Source organism: Monodon monoceros, unplaced genomic scaffold (assembly GCF_005190385.1).
Source record: "Monodon monoceros isolate NGI ecotype Baffin Bay Population unplaced genomic scaffold, NGI_Narwhal_1 Super_Scaffold_21, whole genome shotgun sequence".
Classification (NCBI taxonomy): Eukaryota; Metazoa; Chordata; class Mammalia; order Artiodactyla; family Monodontidae; genus Monodon; species Monodon monoceros.
The window spans coordinates 149,786,791-149,805,334 of record NW_021703778.1 but is presented as its reverse complement, the minus strand read 5'-3'; the positions used below and the strand labels follow the sequence as shown (position 1 = coordinate 149,805,334).

Genomic DNA, 18,544 nt, shown 5'->3' with positions numbered 1-18,544 from the left:
GGGAAGGTGCCCAGGTGCATGAATGACTCCTGCACCACCCACTAATTTGCACTGAACTGTGATGTGAGTGAGAAACTTTGCTAGTATTAAGCCACTGGGATTTGGGAATTATTTGTTATAGCAGTTAGCCTACCCTAATACACACCATTACTTCCCTGAACCTCTCTGTTTTGTCCTGTTCCCAACCCACTCTCTGGACTTTAGTAACAAGTAAACACAGAATAGTGGGGAAACAAGCCACAGGAGCTGCCACAGCCATGTCAGTATCATATTACAACCCCACAGGAAACTACCTGCCCCCAGAAAAAGGCTCTCACATTTTAAGTAGCGTTTAGTACAGACAAAGCCCAAGACAAGAGAAAGAAATACGAATTGCTTTTGGAATGCATTATATAGATGTTTTCCTCCGACTATATTGTGAGCTGCTTAAGAACAAAGACTGATTTTTATTCCTGTATCCCTTATACTCAATGCTTGTTAAATTCAATTTTACTTTATTATTACTGTCAAGAGCAAAGGGAACATATTATTTATTAAAATTGTAGCAAGAGAGCTTCCCTGGTGGCACAGTGTTTGAGAGTCTGCCTGTCGATGCAGGGGACACGGGTTCGTGCCCCAGTCCGGGAGGATCCCACATGCCGCGGAGTGGCTGGGCCCGTGAGCCATGGCTGCTGAGCCTGTGCGTCTAGAGCCTGTGCTCCACAACGGGAGAGGCCACAACAGTGAGAGGCCCGCGTACCGCAAAAAAAAAAAAAAATTGTAGCAAGAGCCAGGCCTCTTGTTATGCGCTTAACATGTTAGTTCATTTACTTCTCAATTTTACCAAAAGTAATGTATTATTTATAATACACTATATATCATATTATTTATGTACATTATTAAAAATATACTATAATGTATCATTATCCCCGTTTTACACAAAAGAAAATTAATTGAAGTGTAAGCCCATGTGCCACAACTGCTGAGCCCGTGCCCTAGAGCCCGTGAGCCACAACTACTGAAGCCCACGCACCTAGAGCCTGTGCTCCGCAACAAGAGAAGCCACCTCAGTGAAGAGTAGCCCCCGCCGCAACTAGAGAAAGCCCACGCACAGCAAAGAAGACCCAATGCAGCCAAAAATAAATAAAATAAATTTAAAAAAAAACACTAAGTTTATCTTGGTTCTGCTACTACAGTTGACCCTTAAATAATGCAGGGGTTAGGGGCACAACCATTTGTGGAGTCAAAAATCTGTGTACAACTTACCGTCAGCTCTCCATATACATGGTTCTTCTATATCCTTTGTTTCCTATCCATGGATTCAACCAACCATGGATCAGTAGTACTGTAGTATTTACTATTGAAAAAAATCCAAGGATAAGTGGATCCCACAGTTCAAACCCATGTTGTTCAAGGGTCAACTGTAGTTTTGTAACTAGTTTTGTAACCTTGGACTTCTGTTTTCTTGTCAATGTAAATGGGGATAATGCCACGTATTCATTCAGAGATTTCTTCTTTAAAGTGAAATGAGAAAGTAGAAAAGAAAATCTTTGCTTTAGGTCAAAAAGGAATTGGTAGAGAAATGTAAGAATCATTTCAGACAAGAAAAACCATTTCCAGGAAAGAAGAGGCAGTGATCCTCACCTCTAAAACAAACTGCCAAGCAAGGGCTGACATAAGAGTCAGTGAATGGAAATTCAACCTCTCATCTCTAGGGAGAATTGGCCTGTCTCTGTCCACTAAATGGATGAAACAAAAAATGCACAAAAGACTTCCAGCTATTGGTTTGCCAGAAAGGGCATATAGGATGCAAAAGAGAAAGTGAGCCTGTGAATTCTCAAATGTATTTTTTTCTTATTATATGTGGAGCGAAGCCGACCAAAACAGGAAGGGATCTGGAAAGTTGACAAAAATCATTACTCTCCACAAATTACTTTAACCTTGCCAAGGCAGTGACCTTCACACTACCACTGGTTTAATGGCATTTATTTCAACATTAGCTGATTTCATTATTAAACAAAGAGGCAGAGCACAGATAATACAACTAAATCACTCTTGTAAATATTTAATATCATTCCCTTTCTTTTTGCCTTTTAACAAATCACTATCAAAGCTGAAGCACATAATAGAAAACACTTTTATTCTATCCTGGAAAAAAAAGCTTAGTGCTCATGCATTTTATTTATCTAGTTCTCCAAGTGACTTTGACACTTGAGAGCCCTTGTGATCAAAACAGTCTGGAGGAAGGCAATTTCGTGACAATTTGAGAGCTGATTTCATGCACTGATCAACATCTCCCAAAGTTGCCTCATGGAAGGGTACTAAACTTAACCTATCAGACACATGGCTAACACTGAAGGAGAAACTTCATTTTTAAAAGAAAACAAAGAAATGATATTGGCTTAAAGACAAATACATTCTTACTTGAGAAAAATGAATTTTCCTTTTTAGTTAAAAAAAATCATAAGTAAAATTACTAAACTATTCTTAAGGAAGAAAGGAAGTGGAAAAACTATTAAGTAACAGTTTGAAAGTTAGTCCTAAGTGGATTTCCTCACAGGCATCCACTGTGTTATAGACTGTCAACCTGGGAACAGTAAAAAGAAAAAAAAATGGGTGTAAAAGCTTTTTTAAGTGAACTGGTGTCACCATCTTACTTCAGCCAAGACAAAGCAGTCGACAGGGCAAGTCCATAAGTGGTACAAAGCATTATTAAATCCTGAGAGTCAGAGCAATTTACTGACAACTTCAAAAGCTAGGGTTGCATCAGTTCTTAGGGCAGTCAAGTAATTTAAGAGACAGCCTTGCTTAGAATGCACGCACTCCGATATCTCCAGAATCTTTCTTACATGACATTATCGATAATGATCTCAGCAGCCTGTGAATGATCTATAGCAAATGCCACTCATGCAGCGAAGATGACTAAGAAAACTTGAGGCAACTTCGTGGGAGGGGAAAGAAAATAGCACCAGGAGTCGGGAAGTCCGGGTCTGATCCCAACAGCGCTATGCGCTGTCAATAGAGCAACACACACAGCACTTATGCCCTCTCAGCATATGTTTTGTCATCCACAAAATGACAGTAGGACGGACTAAAGGAGTTTTAAGTTCCCTTTCAGCTCTGAAATTACATCCTTCTAAGATTTGGGGAAGCAAATCAGCTCTTTTAAAAAAGTAACTGTTCGCTAAATGTTCTTGTTTTCTTTATCACCCTTATAGTTTTATCAGGTAACATAAGGAAATCCCATAGCTCTTTATGCACAGAAAAAGAGGAAGCACATCCACTGAAAACTTAAAGAACAATCAGGCTTTAACAGGATTACTTTTCTTTTTTTTTCTGTTATGGGTGGCTCTAAAGGAAGAGGCCAATGGTTCCCTTTTGCAATGGAGGTGCCCCAAATCCTCCTACTGAAAGTGCAGTAGTATCAAGGAGGCTCTTGGAGCTGTCCGTGGTACTGAACTCTGCTAAGCGTCACTAACTCGGTGATTCCTAGTGCCCATTCAACAAATATTGACTAAGTCATTTCCACTCTGAGGCAGGCAGTTATAGGCACTGAATATACCACGACAAACAACACAGATACTGCCCCTGATTTTGTGGGGCTTGTATTCTCATGGATTACTAATTCCTTAATGTTGTATAGTGCCGTCTTAATTTGCACAGCACTTTTAACTGCATGATATCAATTACTACCCAGAACAAAGCCACCAAGTAGGCATTTCACAGGTAAAGACTAGAAGATCAAAAAGATTAATTAATTTGTTCAAAGTTCCCAGACCAATGGTATGCTGACAAGATGTATTTATGACGATGATAACTAATGCTTATTATTAATCTTTATGATAACTAATATTTATGTTAGATCCGAGCTCTAGCATAAGCCTTTTCTATACATTGTCTCAGTGTCCTCCCAAGTAGGTAATATTATTGCTCCCATTTTACTTATTAGGATATGAGGCTTAATGAGTTCATAAAACTTAAGTGTCAAGCATTAACATCAGTGCTTTAATCTACCTGTTTTCTTCCTCAGCACCCTGAACTAGGTCTCCTGACATTTACCTTCAGTGCTCTTTCTACTCTATAGTTCTGACATGCATTAGAATTACTCACACCTGGATATTTGGTGCTCCAGGCTCAACTGCCACATGGATCAATCAGTTTAAAACTGGGAATCTCACCTATAACAGTTTTGGCCAATGCATCGGTACATGCCCATTATTGGTCACTTGGGGAAATGAGGGCGATTATGGCTGGCTCAGCAAACTACATCTCCAAGGCCAGATTAATAGCCCCAGGCAAACGGTCTACTACAGATGGATCAATGGCAGCCACTTCATACTGAACGGGCAGCACATAAATAGGACAAAGTCCTCAGGCTTGCAATGAGAGAGCCACAAAATCCTTAGCTGAGTCAATGATTTCTAAATAAAATACAAGTAATTCTTACCAGAAAGAATTTCTTTCACCTACATGTTCACTGTCTGGGAAAAAAAGCCATTGATAGCCAAACTCTCAGAGTGATCAAATGAATGGCCTTAGCTATACAGTAGAGAAATAACCATGGTGACTGTTAACCTGCTCCAAATTTCAAAGCAAATAAGACTTAATAAGGTTCCTAGTAATCTTCCCATCTTATGCTGAGATCAGCTTTTCCTAGAGTTAAGCAGGCCATTATCAGAAGCATTGTTTACACACACTATATGGATACCTATTGTAGTACTTAGGTAATACAAACTGGGAGTACTTTAACAAGACTAGTGTCTTTAAAACCACAGTTGTTTTAACATCTGTGTTATGCACTTTACCAGGAAGCAGTAATTTTTCTATTGAAACTAACCCATCCAAAAAACTATTCCCAATCAAACAGAAAATGTAGTTAAAAAGGATTCTTGAGTGAAGGCAATCCAAAAGCCTCTTTCAAAATTTAGAGACATTAAGGTTTTTAATTTTAGACTCAAAAGGGACTTTAGAATTATCTTGTCCAAAGTTTTTCAACTGGAAAACTAGTTTTAATTCTAGCTGTCTCATCCAAAATGTAAATTACAAAAAAGAATTTCACGTCAAATAAATTTGGGTAACTTTGAAAACGACATTTTCTCTCCTAGAGATGCAAAATTTGTATTGTCCTAACAAAGACTCTGAGAAGTCCTAAGTTCAAAGAATCTGTTTAATTTTGTTTTAAATCTGTGTTTTAAGAATCTATTTTTCCCATACTTTTTTTTCTTGAAATATTATTAGCACTTGTCAAAATTCTTTCTGAGGGCTTCCCTGGTGGCGCAGCGGTTGAGAGTCCACCTGCCGATGCAGGGGACACGGGTTCGTGCCCCGGTCCAGGAAGATCCCACGTGCCGCGGAGCGGCTCGTCCCGTGAGCCATGGCCGCTGAGCCTGCGCATCCGGAGCCTGTGCTCCGCAACGGGAGAGGCCACAACAGTGAGAGGCCCACGTACCGCAAAAAAAAAAAAAAAAAAAAGAAGAAAAATAATCTTTCTGAAAATAGCAACCTGGATTAACACACTATATAATATCAGATTCTGAAAGATGACAAAATTTCTCCCAAATCACACACACTTGTGTTTTTCCTTGGGGCTATTTTGAAACCAGATAATTAGTTTTAAAGAAATATAACATTTTAAAACATCTCCAGTTCCTCTAGACTTAAACAATAAGCAAATGGTTAGAATTGATTGTGTTCCACAGTCCTCCCATCAACTGTGTAACATGCCAGTCACTATAGATATATTAGACCATGAAACTCACATTATTAAGTTCATGTTCAGAGATGTCACCAATAATTCAAGAATATGTTTTTTTCAATGCATATTTTAAGCCATTCAGTGATTCTTAACAGCAACTAGGAGCAACTGGTTATAGTAACATACTAAGTTCAGTTTAAATATTTCAAGAAAGTGGGTTGGGAGATTTTCCTACCTTTGTTGTTTGATACACATTTTATTTTGTTTAGGGAGAAGTGTAATACACACACACACACACACACACACACACACACTAGTATTTGAGGTTTGATATTTATTTTTGGATAGTATCAAGCCAAAGTACTGACTCTCATTTCAATAATGGATCTGCCGGCATTTGCAAGAAACAGTCATTAGCTTATCTTTAAGTAAATATTTTGATTGTCAGACAGCTCGTTGCAAACAAGGTTGTTTTCCAAACACTCACTCCCGATGCATCCAAGCCCACTTGCACATCATTCATTCAATAATCTGTGTCTGGCTAAAATATAAAATCATCATAAGGAAGTCGAAGTACAGAAAAAAAGCATACTTTGCTGGCTTTTCATTTAAAAGGGCTCCAGAGCATGTGGGACCTGGTTCTCTTTCAGTTCTCTGGTCTTTGCTATGCAACATTACCATAAAGCTTAGGAAATGAGCTATTACACACCATCATCCCTCCTAACGGCTATCACAGAAAATCACACACACAAAACAGCATTAATTGTCAGAATTAGCAGCCATTTAAAAGGCAGCTGTTCTTTCACTTTTAAATGGGCTCCAAATTTCAGATCTTCTCCCTGTGTTGGCTGCTTGAACTATGGCTGTTACACACTTATACATACACAAGCACACACAATGGATCCTTAGGCAAATGAATTTTTTAAATGCGCTATATTCAAAGGACCCAAGAAAATACTGTTTACTCAGGCGACATTTTCCACACCAGTGCTTGCCATCATTGTTCCAACTGGCTGGAAAGCTTCCAACCTGCACAGAAGCACTTGTCACAGCTCCAGGTGAAAGGAACTGTTTTCTGAGGTGTGGGGGGAGAAAAGAGCAGTATCTCTTTAAGAGTCAACAGTAAATTAACTTGCCCAAAAGAGTGAAATAATTAGCAGTTAGTAGCTTATTAAAAGGATGGCAAAGGCCAAGCTGCCATCTGGGATCTCCAGTTTCTTGCGATTGTTCTTATGTCAAGAGGTGCAAGTAGCATTAGCTTTCATGTCACCGTGCCTGCCCTTACTTTATATGTAAATTTTAATGAAAGATGTGTCACTGTTAAAATAATACGTCCATCACAAAGTGCTATTCGTCTGGCTTTTTACAAAGCATATGGTCTTTTCTACCCCTGCTGTTCTATTCACCACTAAATGCCTTCAAAAAAAGAGGAAAACCCAATGATATCAATTAGATATTCTCTTTGTGCAGAGGGAAAACTGAGTATCATCAAAAACCGGGCAAAGCTCCACCTCACCAGAGGGCAACATTTCTGCCTCTATTTACACACAGTGAAAACCACAATGCCTCATTGTCTTGCAAGGTTAATCTTTCTTAATGAAAATTAAAGCAATCTGGAGACTGCCTGCTGATTACTACATGGAATCACAGTTTTAAAGGAAGTAGGGGGAATAAAATATATTTATTAAAAATAAGTGATAGAAAGTGGCAGGACAGAACCTTATGGGATGATGGACACATTGAATATCTCAGTCTGGATGGTATTTAACATGGGTGTATATAGGTTAAAAAATATTTAAGCTGTACGCTTAAGAGTATGGATTTCACAGGCTTTATTTACACTATGTATGCTGTCCTTCAATAAAGATACACAAATAAATAAATGAAAAATGCCTAACATTTTCACGTACAAAGCAAGTTCTCTTTTCTGATTCTGAGAAGTTAAAAGGTGGGGAGTCAGCTAACTGAATTGTTACCTGACAGTTTCCCTTTAAAATAAATAAAATCATTTTAAGACTACATATATAATAATAAGTCGAAAGCAGAATTTATGTAAGGCTTTAGAAGGAGAGGTGGTTGTGACACTTGAAAACCATTTTCAAACTCTACTGTTAGCAAGATGTCAGAGGACAGGCCCATATTTCCTGGGTCCGCCCTGTGTACTTAATACCTAGCAAGTGGCCTGGCCCGTTGTTGGCTCTCTGTCAATATTTGTTGAATGCTGAATAACCATTGCTTTTCAAGTGTTAAAGTACACAATCTGCTAAATTCAGATGTATATCACACTGGAATGAATTATTTTTAGTACTCTACAAATGAAAGCTACGTGTAATAACATACTCAATCAGTGTAAACCTATTAATAAGTATTTGGACAAATTGTACCTATACCCAGATGTATATACACTGCCCCACACACCTGAAAAACACACCATGGCATAGACAAACCTAAGCACATAAGGAAATGCATTCTGCTTGAATTCTTTATAAATGTTTCATAAAGATAATACAATTTAATAAAACATCCTGTAGATGTTATCAAAGTTGAAAATTATATGTCCTTTAAGATTAACCAACTTGCCTTGGTAAGCAAAAGTCTATACACGTACGTAGGTCACCATTCACCTTGGAGGAGAAAGTGTTTTATGATATATGCACACAGAAACGAAATCTGTGTGTAAATACTAAATCCAAATAGATAATTGAGAAGGAGGAAATAGACATATTGGTTAGAAATCTGAGAAATATTTTCCTTTATATATAATGCCAGTTGGAACTTAATTGAAACATCCCATTGATCCATTGTTCATTTTACTAATAAATCTGTTCACATTTACACATTTTAAAAAATGCTCCAAGAAACACCTGCTTTTAAAAAATTTCTTCAGTGTCCAATGAATATTCCTAAACAGGGAAGGAGAAAAAACATTTTTCGTATTTTAAAGCACCATTTTAGATATCACTGTCAAAAACACAGAGTTGCTAAAATCAAGCAATTTACTTCTTGTATTTAAAATAGACCTATTTTCCCCCTGCAGACTTTCAAAACGTTAGAAGAAAATAATAAAACATGGAAAATAGGCTTCTTTTAAAAACAAAATGATGTTATTCATTGTCAAGAGGACAAATCAGTGGTGGATGAGAAACAGATGAGGCAAGAGATGGAAATATAATATTGCCCTTATTTTTATTATAATTAGATATTTATAGAGCACAGATGAGTTTATTTTCATAATTAGTAGCTGGCATTGCATTTACTAATTTGCATAAACAGTTGGCTATCAAAGCAGTAACTTATTTTCAGGGCTCTTGTGTCCTAGCAGGGACAAGAGAGGCCTCAACTCCCAAAATGAGCTTCTTTAATGTTACTACCAGCAAAATATAATCTACATGAAATCGTGTTCAAGTTCATGTAGCTTAATTATCTCTTTCCAGTTTGGCCAGTGTTGACTAGTTCATCATTAAAAGGCCAATGATCAAATCTACAGGGGAAAAATACATATAAATTGGAAGGGGTCCCTCAAATCTGACGGATTAAAGTAAATTTAGGATTAACACTATCTAGTCTAGTAGATAAAAAGTTCTGTAGAGCAAAAGAAAAAAGGAATTAAATGGCCCCTAGCCACGCTTACTATTTACAGGTTGTGCTGGTTCTTGGCAATTGTTGAAGGTGTCAGTGACCTCTCTTCTTGGTCATTCTGGGCATTCTCCATACCCTCTCCACCCATGCCCACTCCCCTCTACAAAACTAACTTCAACCAACACATGGATCAGGCTCCCTGGCAGTAGTGCTAAGGGTAGGAAATATTCCTGGTGCCCTGACCACTGCTGTGGGCAAAGCGAAAATTAATCAAGCATGCTGCCAACTATTGACATTCAGCAAGAAACCTTGGAGGAATATTTTACTCCTCTTTTCTCGTCAAGCCAAAGGCCAAAAGCTTGTGGTTCACGGGCCAAATCATTTGGCTCATGTGAGTGTATGCGTGTATGTATACATATAGAGAGAGAGAAAGAAAGAGGCCATGAGCTGACATTTTTATAAAATCTACTCTGGCTTATCTTGAGGCTCTGGTGACACTGGGCATGCATTCTTGCAGGGCAGCAATCAGCTGGAGCAAAGTAGAGGCTGCTGCCCTTGACGGGATTTGTGCTTTCCAGTTTGCCACAATCCGTACCACTCCCTACTGTTGATCTTACACTAGGACTTTTCTTACTACAAGATCTGCTCCTTGATAATACTTGTCAAGCCCCTGTAGGCATTTGAGTCTGCAACACCTATTCCAAGTTCATTTTAATGGAAAGTATTTGGTAATCTAACCCAGGACTGTCAATCCCCCAACTGACAAGAAAAGGGGGATGGAGGCCAAAACACACTCTAAACACTTAAACAAAGGCAGTCAAAATCAAGTCAAAAAAGCTGACCAAGACTGATTGCTGAAGAACTCCTTTGGTCAGCTACTTCTAGTTAAAGTCATGTTTGCTTTTGGCCCAGTGCAGCCCAATGACCTCCTGAATGTGGCGATTAATCGTTATAGCCTAAACATCCTGCTCAGTTTTGTAGATTTAACTTCACAATTCTTTCCACTACATGTTTGCTGTTTCATCACTCAGTTTTAAAAGAATGACCAAATCTGAGGCATTCTTTCCTCTGACAAGCTCCTAAGAATATATCCAAAGACTTTCTCACCTTTATTCTGATGTAATCTATGACCATTTCCCTCTGTCACTTGCACACACAGAGCCAAGAGAAGGCCTGAGTGAGGGGGGAACTGGAGCCAGAACATCTGGCCCCACTCCATGACCCACTGGGGCTCCTTTGCTCAGTTGGTTGGGGTAGTGATAAGGGGCATAGGTTGGTGTACAACTCTGGACAAAGTACTGAGCTACGTGCAGTATGGGTGCAAGGTTCTTCAGGGACTGGGGTGATTGAAACACATGAATAAGTCTGATTCAGGGCAGTTTGGCCTGGGTACTTTATAATAGAAACACAAAGTCTGGCGGACCTAGGAAGCTTGAGCCTTAAAGGGTGATAAGGGGGAGAAGGGTGTTCCAAGGACATTCAAGAAAGAGGATAAGAGCTTGAGGAAAAGCCTGAGGCAGGAAACCATAGCGTGGATTCAGGCAGAGAGAGCTGTTGACTTTAGGTCGAGACAAGGGGCCTGGTGGGGGTGATAGTGCAGAGCACCCTAAGTTATCGTAGAAAAAGTGGAGAAGGCGTGTTGACAATTATACAAGAACCCTTCAAAAGCTTTTGAGCAGATTGGCTACATGATCCGATTTAATTTTAATTTTGCTTTATTTTCCCTTCTAGGAAGATGACTGACAGCAGGATAAGAAGGATTAGGGGTTTTGAGTCCCTTCCTGGTATAACCTCCTATGCTTGACCCATCTGGTCATTAAAAAATGAATACGTTTGTCTTCAGCATACTTGCAATCTAGTAGTGGGGAGTAGCCCGATTCCCAAATAAGTTTAATATAGGATAGTAGAGGGGGACATGGAAGGAAAGCTCATATCTGAATGCAGCATGCAGAGCACTCACATCATCAGCTAGGAAATAAAATCTATGTATGATTTCAATGGGCAGAAACAAGAGGAGGAGGAACTGTCAATAGGGGAGGAAAACAGAATAAGTAAAACTAGGAGATGAGGAAAGGTACAGTGATATGGTATCATATTTGGCATCAATTTTGCATCAAAGATTAACAGGGAGGAAGGTTAAAGGTAAAAAGGCCATATTAGGGATGGCTTTGAAAGTGAGATAGCTAATCCTGCACTCCATATGGGGGACAGCAGAGCGTAAGCAGTTCTCAGTTACTGGACAGACTGGAAGAGAACAGAGATTAATTAGGCTAGGGCACTAATCTAATAAGGGCTGACTGGGAACTGAACCAGAGTGTCAAATAGAGATGCAAGAGACATTCCAAAAAAGAATCCCAACAACCTCTCTTAACATCACCTGGGAATAGGAAAGTTCAAGAAGGAAAAAGAAAGCAATTGCTGAGTTCAAGCCCAGGTGATAAGGAAAATGGGAGAACCATTAACGAAAATAAGGAAGCTGGTTTGTGGCCAGATGGTGCGAAGGTTGACTTTAAATACTGAAGTGACAGTACAGTTATATGGACATGTGTTATGGAGAATGCAAAGTGGCAGGTTGGAACTTGAGCCAGGTCAGTGCCAGGGAGGTAGTTGGGAGGCATATCCATGGATGTCATCCTTGGACCCAAGAGAGGCAGTATAGAGTAGTGGTTAGGTGCTCAGATTCTGAGTTTCATTTTTACTTAGTAGCCGTCTGACTTAAGTTATTTAACTCTCTGAGCCTTGATCTACCTGTCCGTAGAGCAAGGATAACACTACCATCTACCTCACAAGACAGTTGTGATGATTTAGTGTGATAAGGCATATAAAGCACATGGCACAATGGCTGCCACACAGGAAATGATCAATCAGTGTTAGTAGCAGTGACCGGAGAAAGAAAATAAGATACCCATGTGCAAAATCTAAAAACACGAAAGACCTCTATCTTATGGGATGTTTTAGGGGATTAGGGAAAGAAAAGGAGAGAGGTTCAGGGGTTGGAGTCGGGGGCAGGGGAGACTGACCGTAATGTGTTCTCATAGAAGCCAGTGGGAGAAGGGACAAGTGACACAGTGCCACATGCTTCAGAAAGGCTGTGTCCTGGGCAAAGACTGGTGACTTTGCCTATGAAGAGATCACTAGAAGCCTCTGGTTGAATACAGTAAGTAGAGAAGTGGAGGGGGCAGCCAGATGTACCCTTTCAATCGTTATTCCTCTTCCTCGTCCCCCTTTCCCACCTCCTTTCTAAAGGTATCAAGCTCATAACAGGGTAAGAGCTCCCCTGACAGATTTCTGAGAATGAACCCCGCCCCTGTGATTAGCATAAAAGGAATAGGCAATCGATTAACCCCAAAGTGACAGGACTGAACTACTTCAAGGTAACCATGCATAACTTGTTAAAAATCAAGAAAGGCATGAAATTCAAATGAGAGATGGCCAGTTCACAGACTAGTCATCAAATCAACATTTTCAATATCTTGCCAGCCCCATCTTTCTTCAACATCTTCATGCCAGAATTCACATTTCCTGTTTCTGTTATTTGCCAATCTTTACAGGAAACAGAGGCACATGGCTTCACAGAGATAGGGACTGGAGAGTTAGGAAGGAAAAGGGGAGAACCAAATGCAAATACATGTTTATAATTTATTAATTAACCTCTCCCTTCAGTCCTGAACAGCTAATCCAGTTTGAGCTGGTGAGGCAGGTCCTCCAGGCTCAGGTCACTGACAGCTTTGATTAGGGATGGATGAGTGAGCTGTGGTACCCAAAGGTGTGAAGCACTGAAAGCCATGTCGGAACATCAGAGCAAGCGCATCTGCTCAGCGCCTCTCCTTTTCCCAGACTGCCCAGCAAAAGGTGGACTTGGTAAGTTAAAATCCAGTGTTGTCTCTTTCTCCACTTTTTCCTTATGATGTAATGCACTGTCCTTCCTATGTTCTTCCACACCTCCAGTCCCACCATTCTCAGCTCATCACCCCCAATCAGAAGAGTTCCACTCCCCAAAATACAGAATATGTAACACAGAAGATAAAAGAGCAATAAATATCCCCCAAATTTCACATTAAATAAAATTTCAAGCTATTCACCAATCCTCTCCCCTTTCTCATCTATCATCCTTCCCTCCCTGAATCCAGTTATTCCCAAGTGATGAAACATTGGCACTTCATTTCACATCATTCCTGTCCCTTCAATACATTTACTGGAGGGGATCTTAGAATACCCTGATTTAAGTAAAATATATCTTCCCAACACTGCACAACCACTTTCAGAAACCCCCATTCCTGCTAGAAACAGCACACCATAATGGGTAAGGCTCATCCTGGATTTAGAGGGAGGCAGGCCAACTCAGAACGATCCCCAACCACTGAGTACGAAGTACATTGAAGGAAAATGGTAGCATTGGCTTTTTATTTTTATTTTCTTTTAGTTTTTGTTAAAAACACTGTTAAAATCTGGACTATATTCATCAGAATCAACAATTCCCCTTGTATACATGAATATTTCAGAAGGCAGATTGATAGTTATAATGATAAAAATAAAATGATCTCTACCTTTACTTCTACCTACAGAAAGGAACATCCAGTTATGTAGAGGAAGCATGGTGTCCACCATGGAGGCGGCAAGAGAGAGAGAGAGAGCAGGGAGAGTAAAACATCAGCACACTGCAGACACACAAAGAAATGTAACACACACAACAAAACCCACAATAGTAATGGCAACAGCAGTACAATCTTGAGAAGGCAGCACAAAACAAATGCACAATGTTTTGCTTAAACAGTGTGACCAGCAAGGCTGCTTCCATCAGCTTCACGTTTAAGCTTTTTCCCATTAGCTTCTTCTCAGTCCCATCCTTAGAAACATGACCAAATCTGCATGCAAAAGCACTGCATAGCCACATGTATGTGAAACTGCACACGCTTAACCAATGTAAAATCGTTTAGGGAAAGTTTCAGAGAATCTAAGTTCTCCTGTATTTTCTCAACATTAATATGAGTCATGAGGATCAAGAGTATGACATACATGTATAGGTGGTACACATACAACATACGTCAGTGTTTCCACACCTATTTATGGGTATCAAAAACAAATTCTGGAGATTCAGCAAGAACCAGACAGAAATCTCCTTCTTTCGTGTTGAAGGAATAAGGAAAAGGAAAGGAGTATTGGCTTTTTAGGTAATCATCACAAGGGCAAGAACAGACAAAGGGTGGGAAATGGAAAAGAATGAGAGGAGGAGGAATGGGGTCAAAGGACCTTCTTAAAAACAAATTAAACAGCAGATTGCACCTTCAAATCTTAGTGACACTGACCACCCAGAAGAATTCTGCATCCTTTTTTGAAAACCTCTCTCAAGAGGGATTCACAATATCCGTGTCTGTCATTATTTCATTGCCTAAAGACTGTTTTTCTAGAAGATTCCTGACTTACCCCCCAGAGCATGTGTACATAGTATGTCTGAATTCTCTACTCATGTACACTTCAATGTTGAGTGCTCATCAGTGGGTCTAAAATAAACCGAATCAAGATTAAAGAAGTCCCCACCAGCCTATCTCATCTACCTAGACTCTATGCTATGACATCACCCATATGATACACTCAGACTTCCAAGCCATTGTAAAAGCTAGAACTCCAAAAGGGCACCAGAGAGCATAAGATGAGAGAATGTAGAAGGGCATCTTGTCATCAGGACTCTGAGGGCCTGCTTTTTCTGGTGGAACTTATTATCAAGGTCGGGCCACCAAATTCCAGCAATTCATAGAGCTTGGGTCTTACCACTCTGTAGAGATATGCATAACTCTCTCAAACTACCTGGATACTAAGTCAACATAAAGAGCACCCCCTACTCATATTCACTTCATCGTAACCTGCTGTAGGGGGATAACTTCTCTCACTCACCTACAAGAATAGAGAGACTTCATCCCAACCTCTTCCAGAGCGCCATCTAACGCTGGAAAACTCACCTGACCCCCTCCGTCCAGCTCTGTTCTTTGACATCTGCTCCTATACCAGACCACGTGTTCATTGAAATGTCCAGAGTCCACATCATGGATCTTGGCTCAGGTCTGGAGGATACAATTCTGTTGGTAAAGTGTGCTTCCTCCTTGTCCTGCCTTATCAAGTCAGGATGCCCTCAATTGCCCACCTCCGCAGCTACCTGGACACCATAAGCAAACTTCCCTCAGACCTGGGTTGTTCCTTGATCTGATCATATACTCCCCTTTATGGCAACACTGTCTGATGGATCCAGTGTAAGGAAATGGGTGTGTGTGTGGGGGGGTGTCCTTCCGTGCTGCCCCACCCTACTCAAAAGATCAAGAAAAAACAGCAGAACATGGAAATACCTCTCCTTTCCCTTTTCTTTGGTCCTCCAAAAAAAGGCACTGAATCCCATGTGTATTTTGAAAAAGACAAGAGAAATTAAAGTACAGTCTTCTGGTGTCAGGGCGTGGCAGGTAGACCCATCTGGCAATCATTCCAAAGAGCAGAAGAAACACAATAGCAGCAATTGAACGGTGAAGAAAAAGACAATTTTAAGTAGGCTCAGTTCTTGAATCCTGATTTAGGCTGATAATATGGAAAATTTTTATTTAGGAGAAAAAGGCTTCATTCACAGCCCACCCTGTGCTTAGCTGAGCTGAATCTCCTGCGCAGTTCATTTCCTGCATAACTGAATATTTTAGCTTGTAGATGCTGAATTTACAGATCTTTATATGCAGTTTTCTTCAGGGTGTATAATGAGTTAGAATCCCGCCATGAGGACATTAGCATGTTCTTTCGGTGGTTTTTGCTTTTATACAAAACTGAAAACAGTCAAACCCCCAAGGGTTCCCTTTGACCATTCGGGGCTCTGGGGCTAAAAGTCATTACAATGGGCAGTGGGATGGAGGGGAAGACAATAAGCAAACCTTTACTCAGAGTGAAATTCAGAGAAGCCCAGCTCCTCTCCCCCAACCTGGGGCCCCAGCATGGGGCTTAGGGAAGAAGTTAACCGCTCTGTTGCTCTGAAATTAGCTTCATTCACCCCCATTATCGACACCGTCATGGCTTGTTTCATGCTTCTCTCTTGGAGGCAGCCCGGCAGAGCCAGTGCTCAGGATGACAAATGATGGTGCATAATGGAGAAGCCAAGGGGGTGATGGGGGCAGGAAACCACGATGCACTGGGAAAGGTGCCCCCCACCGCAGGATGGCCCTGCTGCCAGCCTGGCCCATGGTAGGAGAGACAGGCAGCAAATGGCCTGCCAGGGATGATGAGGCTCTGAGCGACCAGCCAGAGGCACGAAGGCAAGCAATTCAGGCAGCTGCAGCACCACAAGCACAGAGCACCTACCTTGTTCACTCATCATGAGGTGGGAGAGGCCTTGAGGAAGGAAGAGAGGGGAGAAGAGGAGTCGGGGGTGGGGGTGTGGGGGGGAGGGGAAGGATAAAAGAAAGAAGACAAAGTTAGAATCCCAAATGCCAGGCAATCTTCTCTTAAATCTTGAGTGGAAGGAGTGGCAGGGGCATCCACACATACTGAGGAGCATGCAACGAGCACTAAAATGCAGGGCAGAACGTCCCGGGCCCTCCAGTTCAAGGTCAGTCTTTTGTTTGCTGAACCTCTCGGCCACATCACGAGAACTTTCCTTTCACCATTGTTTCTATGCAACAGGTAGGATCTGAGATAAATCTATGAAAGATTAGGTACCCTAGGAAACAGACTCCAGGTGCTGGGCAAAGTAGGTTTCTTTCTTTCTTTTAAATTGTTTTTAATAATAATACACGGTCACTGTAGAAACTTTGGAAAATTCAGAAAAGAAAAAAAATCAGCTGTAATCCCACATCCAGAGATTACCATCCAACTTTTCTTTCCCCCTAGATACAGTAGTCGCTTCTACAAAAGTTGGACCACACTGAACATACAAAATGAGTTCCGGCGGGACTTCCCTGGTGGCCAGTGGGTAAGGCTCCACGCTCCCAACGCAGGGGGCCCAGGTTCAATCCCTGGTCGGGGAACTAGATCCCTCATGCATGCCACAACTAAGAGTTCGCATGCCACAACTAATTAGTCCACGTGCTGCAACTAGAGATCCCGTATGCTGCAACTAAGACCCAGCACAGCCTAAATAAATAAATAAATGATAAATAAATATTTTTTTTAAAAATGAGTTCCTGCGTTCAAGAGTTAGACAACCTGAAACTACCTCCATATGATCCTTGCTTTCACCCAGTGACAACCACACCCCTTACCTCTGTCCCTCCTCCACCGCCAACTTTTCCTAGAAAGTCCCTCACCTTTGATTACAGAGGCCTAGCCAAGCACAGAATGGATTAAAGAAGGTACACGGAGGCCCAATAAACAAGTAGCAGAACCTCTCACTATGTTCTTATGGAAGTCACACAAGGCTCTTAAGAGCTCATTACTTCAAGGGAAGCATAAGTCCTGATACATCTATTAAAAGAAGAGATTTCCAACCAGTAGCCAACCGTGATGGCTCTTTGCTCTTCCGTTGCTTTTATTACTACCGGAGTTACTTGGAGATCACCCCAGAGTCATCTCAACTTTACCCAGAGTAAAATTCAGGGATATAGGAGATTAATAAAGGAGAAAAATCTCTATAAAGTATGGAAATCTGTAAATGTTTTTGGAGATAACTAGAGATTTAGAGAAGTAATCGAAGACAAAATATGGGTCAAGCAACTGACTTTTTAAAGATCAATGATATATTAAATACATAGATACATGTGCCATAAATGTCAGTCATTTTTTCTAAACAAATTTCATTAAACTATTATCGTATTTTAAATGTACATTTCTGGCATTCATCTCTCAAGGCCTAGGATATTAATACTCATGGAGGAAGGGAATCATGCCAAAGCAAGTCATTCTCATAATTTGTTTTATTTAAAAAATTAAGTTTTGGTATTTCAGGGGTATTTGGAGGGGATAAGAAGAAGAAAGAACAAAGGCACTAGATCTGACTAAGAGAAACCTCAGCAGAAGTAACTATTCATAAAATGCCTGATATTTCTGGACCAAGCCATAGCCTTCAGCATCCGGATCTAGCACACTAAGAGGGAGGGCCTGGGGCAGGTCGGTGGCATAGGTGAAGGGGGAACGGGTACAGAATAGGTGCGTGAATTCACAGGAGGGCTGTCAGCATCAAGAAATGAGAATAAGGAAGATCTAAAGAGATCCCTAAGAGCAAAACGGAGGTTAAAAATAAAAGGACAACAGTACTATATTGTGTACTTGAAACGTAAATGCTCAGAGAGTAGACCTTAAATGTCTTCACCATAAGAAGGAAATGGTAAC

At 40.6% G+C, this 18,544-nt stretch overlaps 1 protein-coding gene across 18 annotated transcripts in view; it reads right to left on the bottom strand.

Moving 5' to 3' along the window:
- Positions 1-18,544, bottom strand: part of NRXN3 (neurexin 3) — a 1,692,180-nt gene that overhangs the window by 1,555,142 nt on the left and 118,494 nt on the right. For 8 of the 18 annotated variants that reach the window (XR_003795953.1, XR_003795956.1, XR_003795955.1 and 5 more), the window contains 2 exons: positions 16,580-16,609; positions 13,801-13,812 (listed from right to left, as the gene is read on the bottom strand). The exons of 5 other annotated variants lie outside the window; for them this stretch is intronic. Coding sequence is in view for 9 of the 13 variants with exons in the window: in XM_029238319.1 (XP_029094152.1) it covers positions 13,801-13,812; positions 16,580-16,609 (42 nt within the window). In the remaining 4 variants the exon portion in view is untranslated. The remainder of the gene's footprint in view (positions 1-13,800; positions 13,813-16,579; positions 16,610-18,544) is intronic. 5 more of the 18 variants (XR_003795954.1, XM_029238315.1, XM_029238317.1 and 2 more) reach the window with 1 other exon arrangement.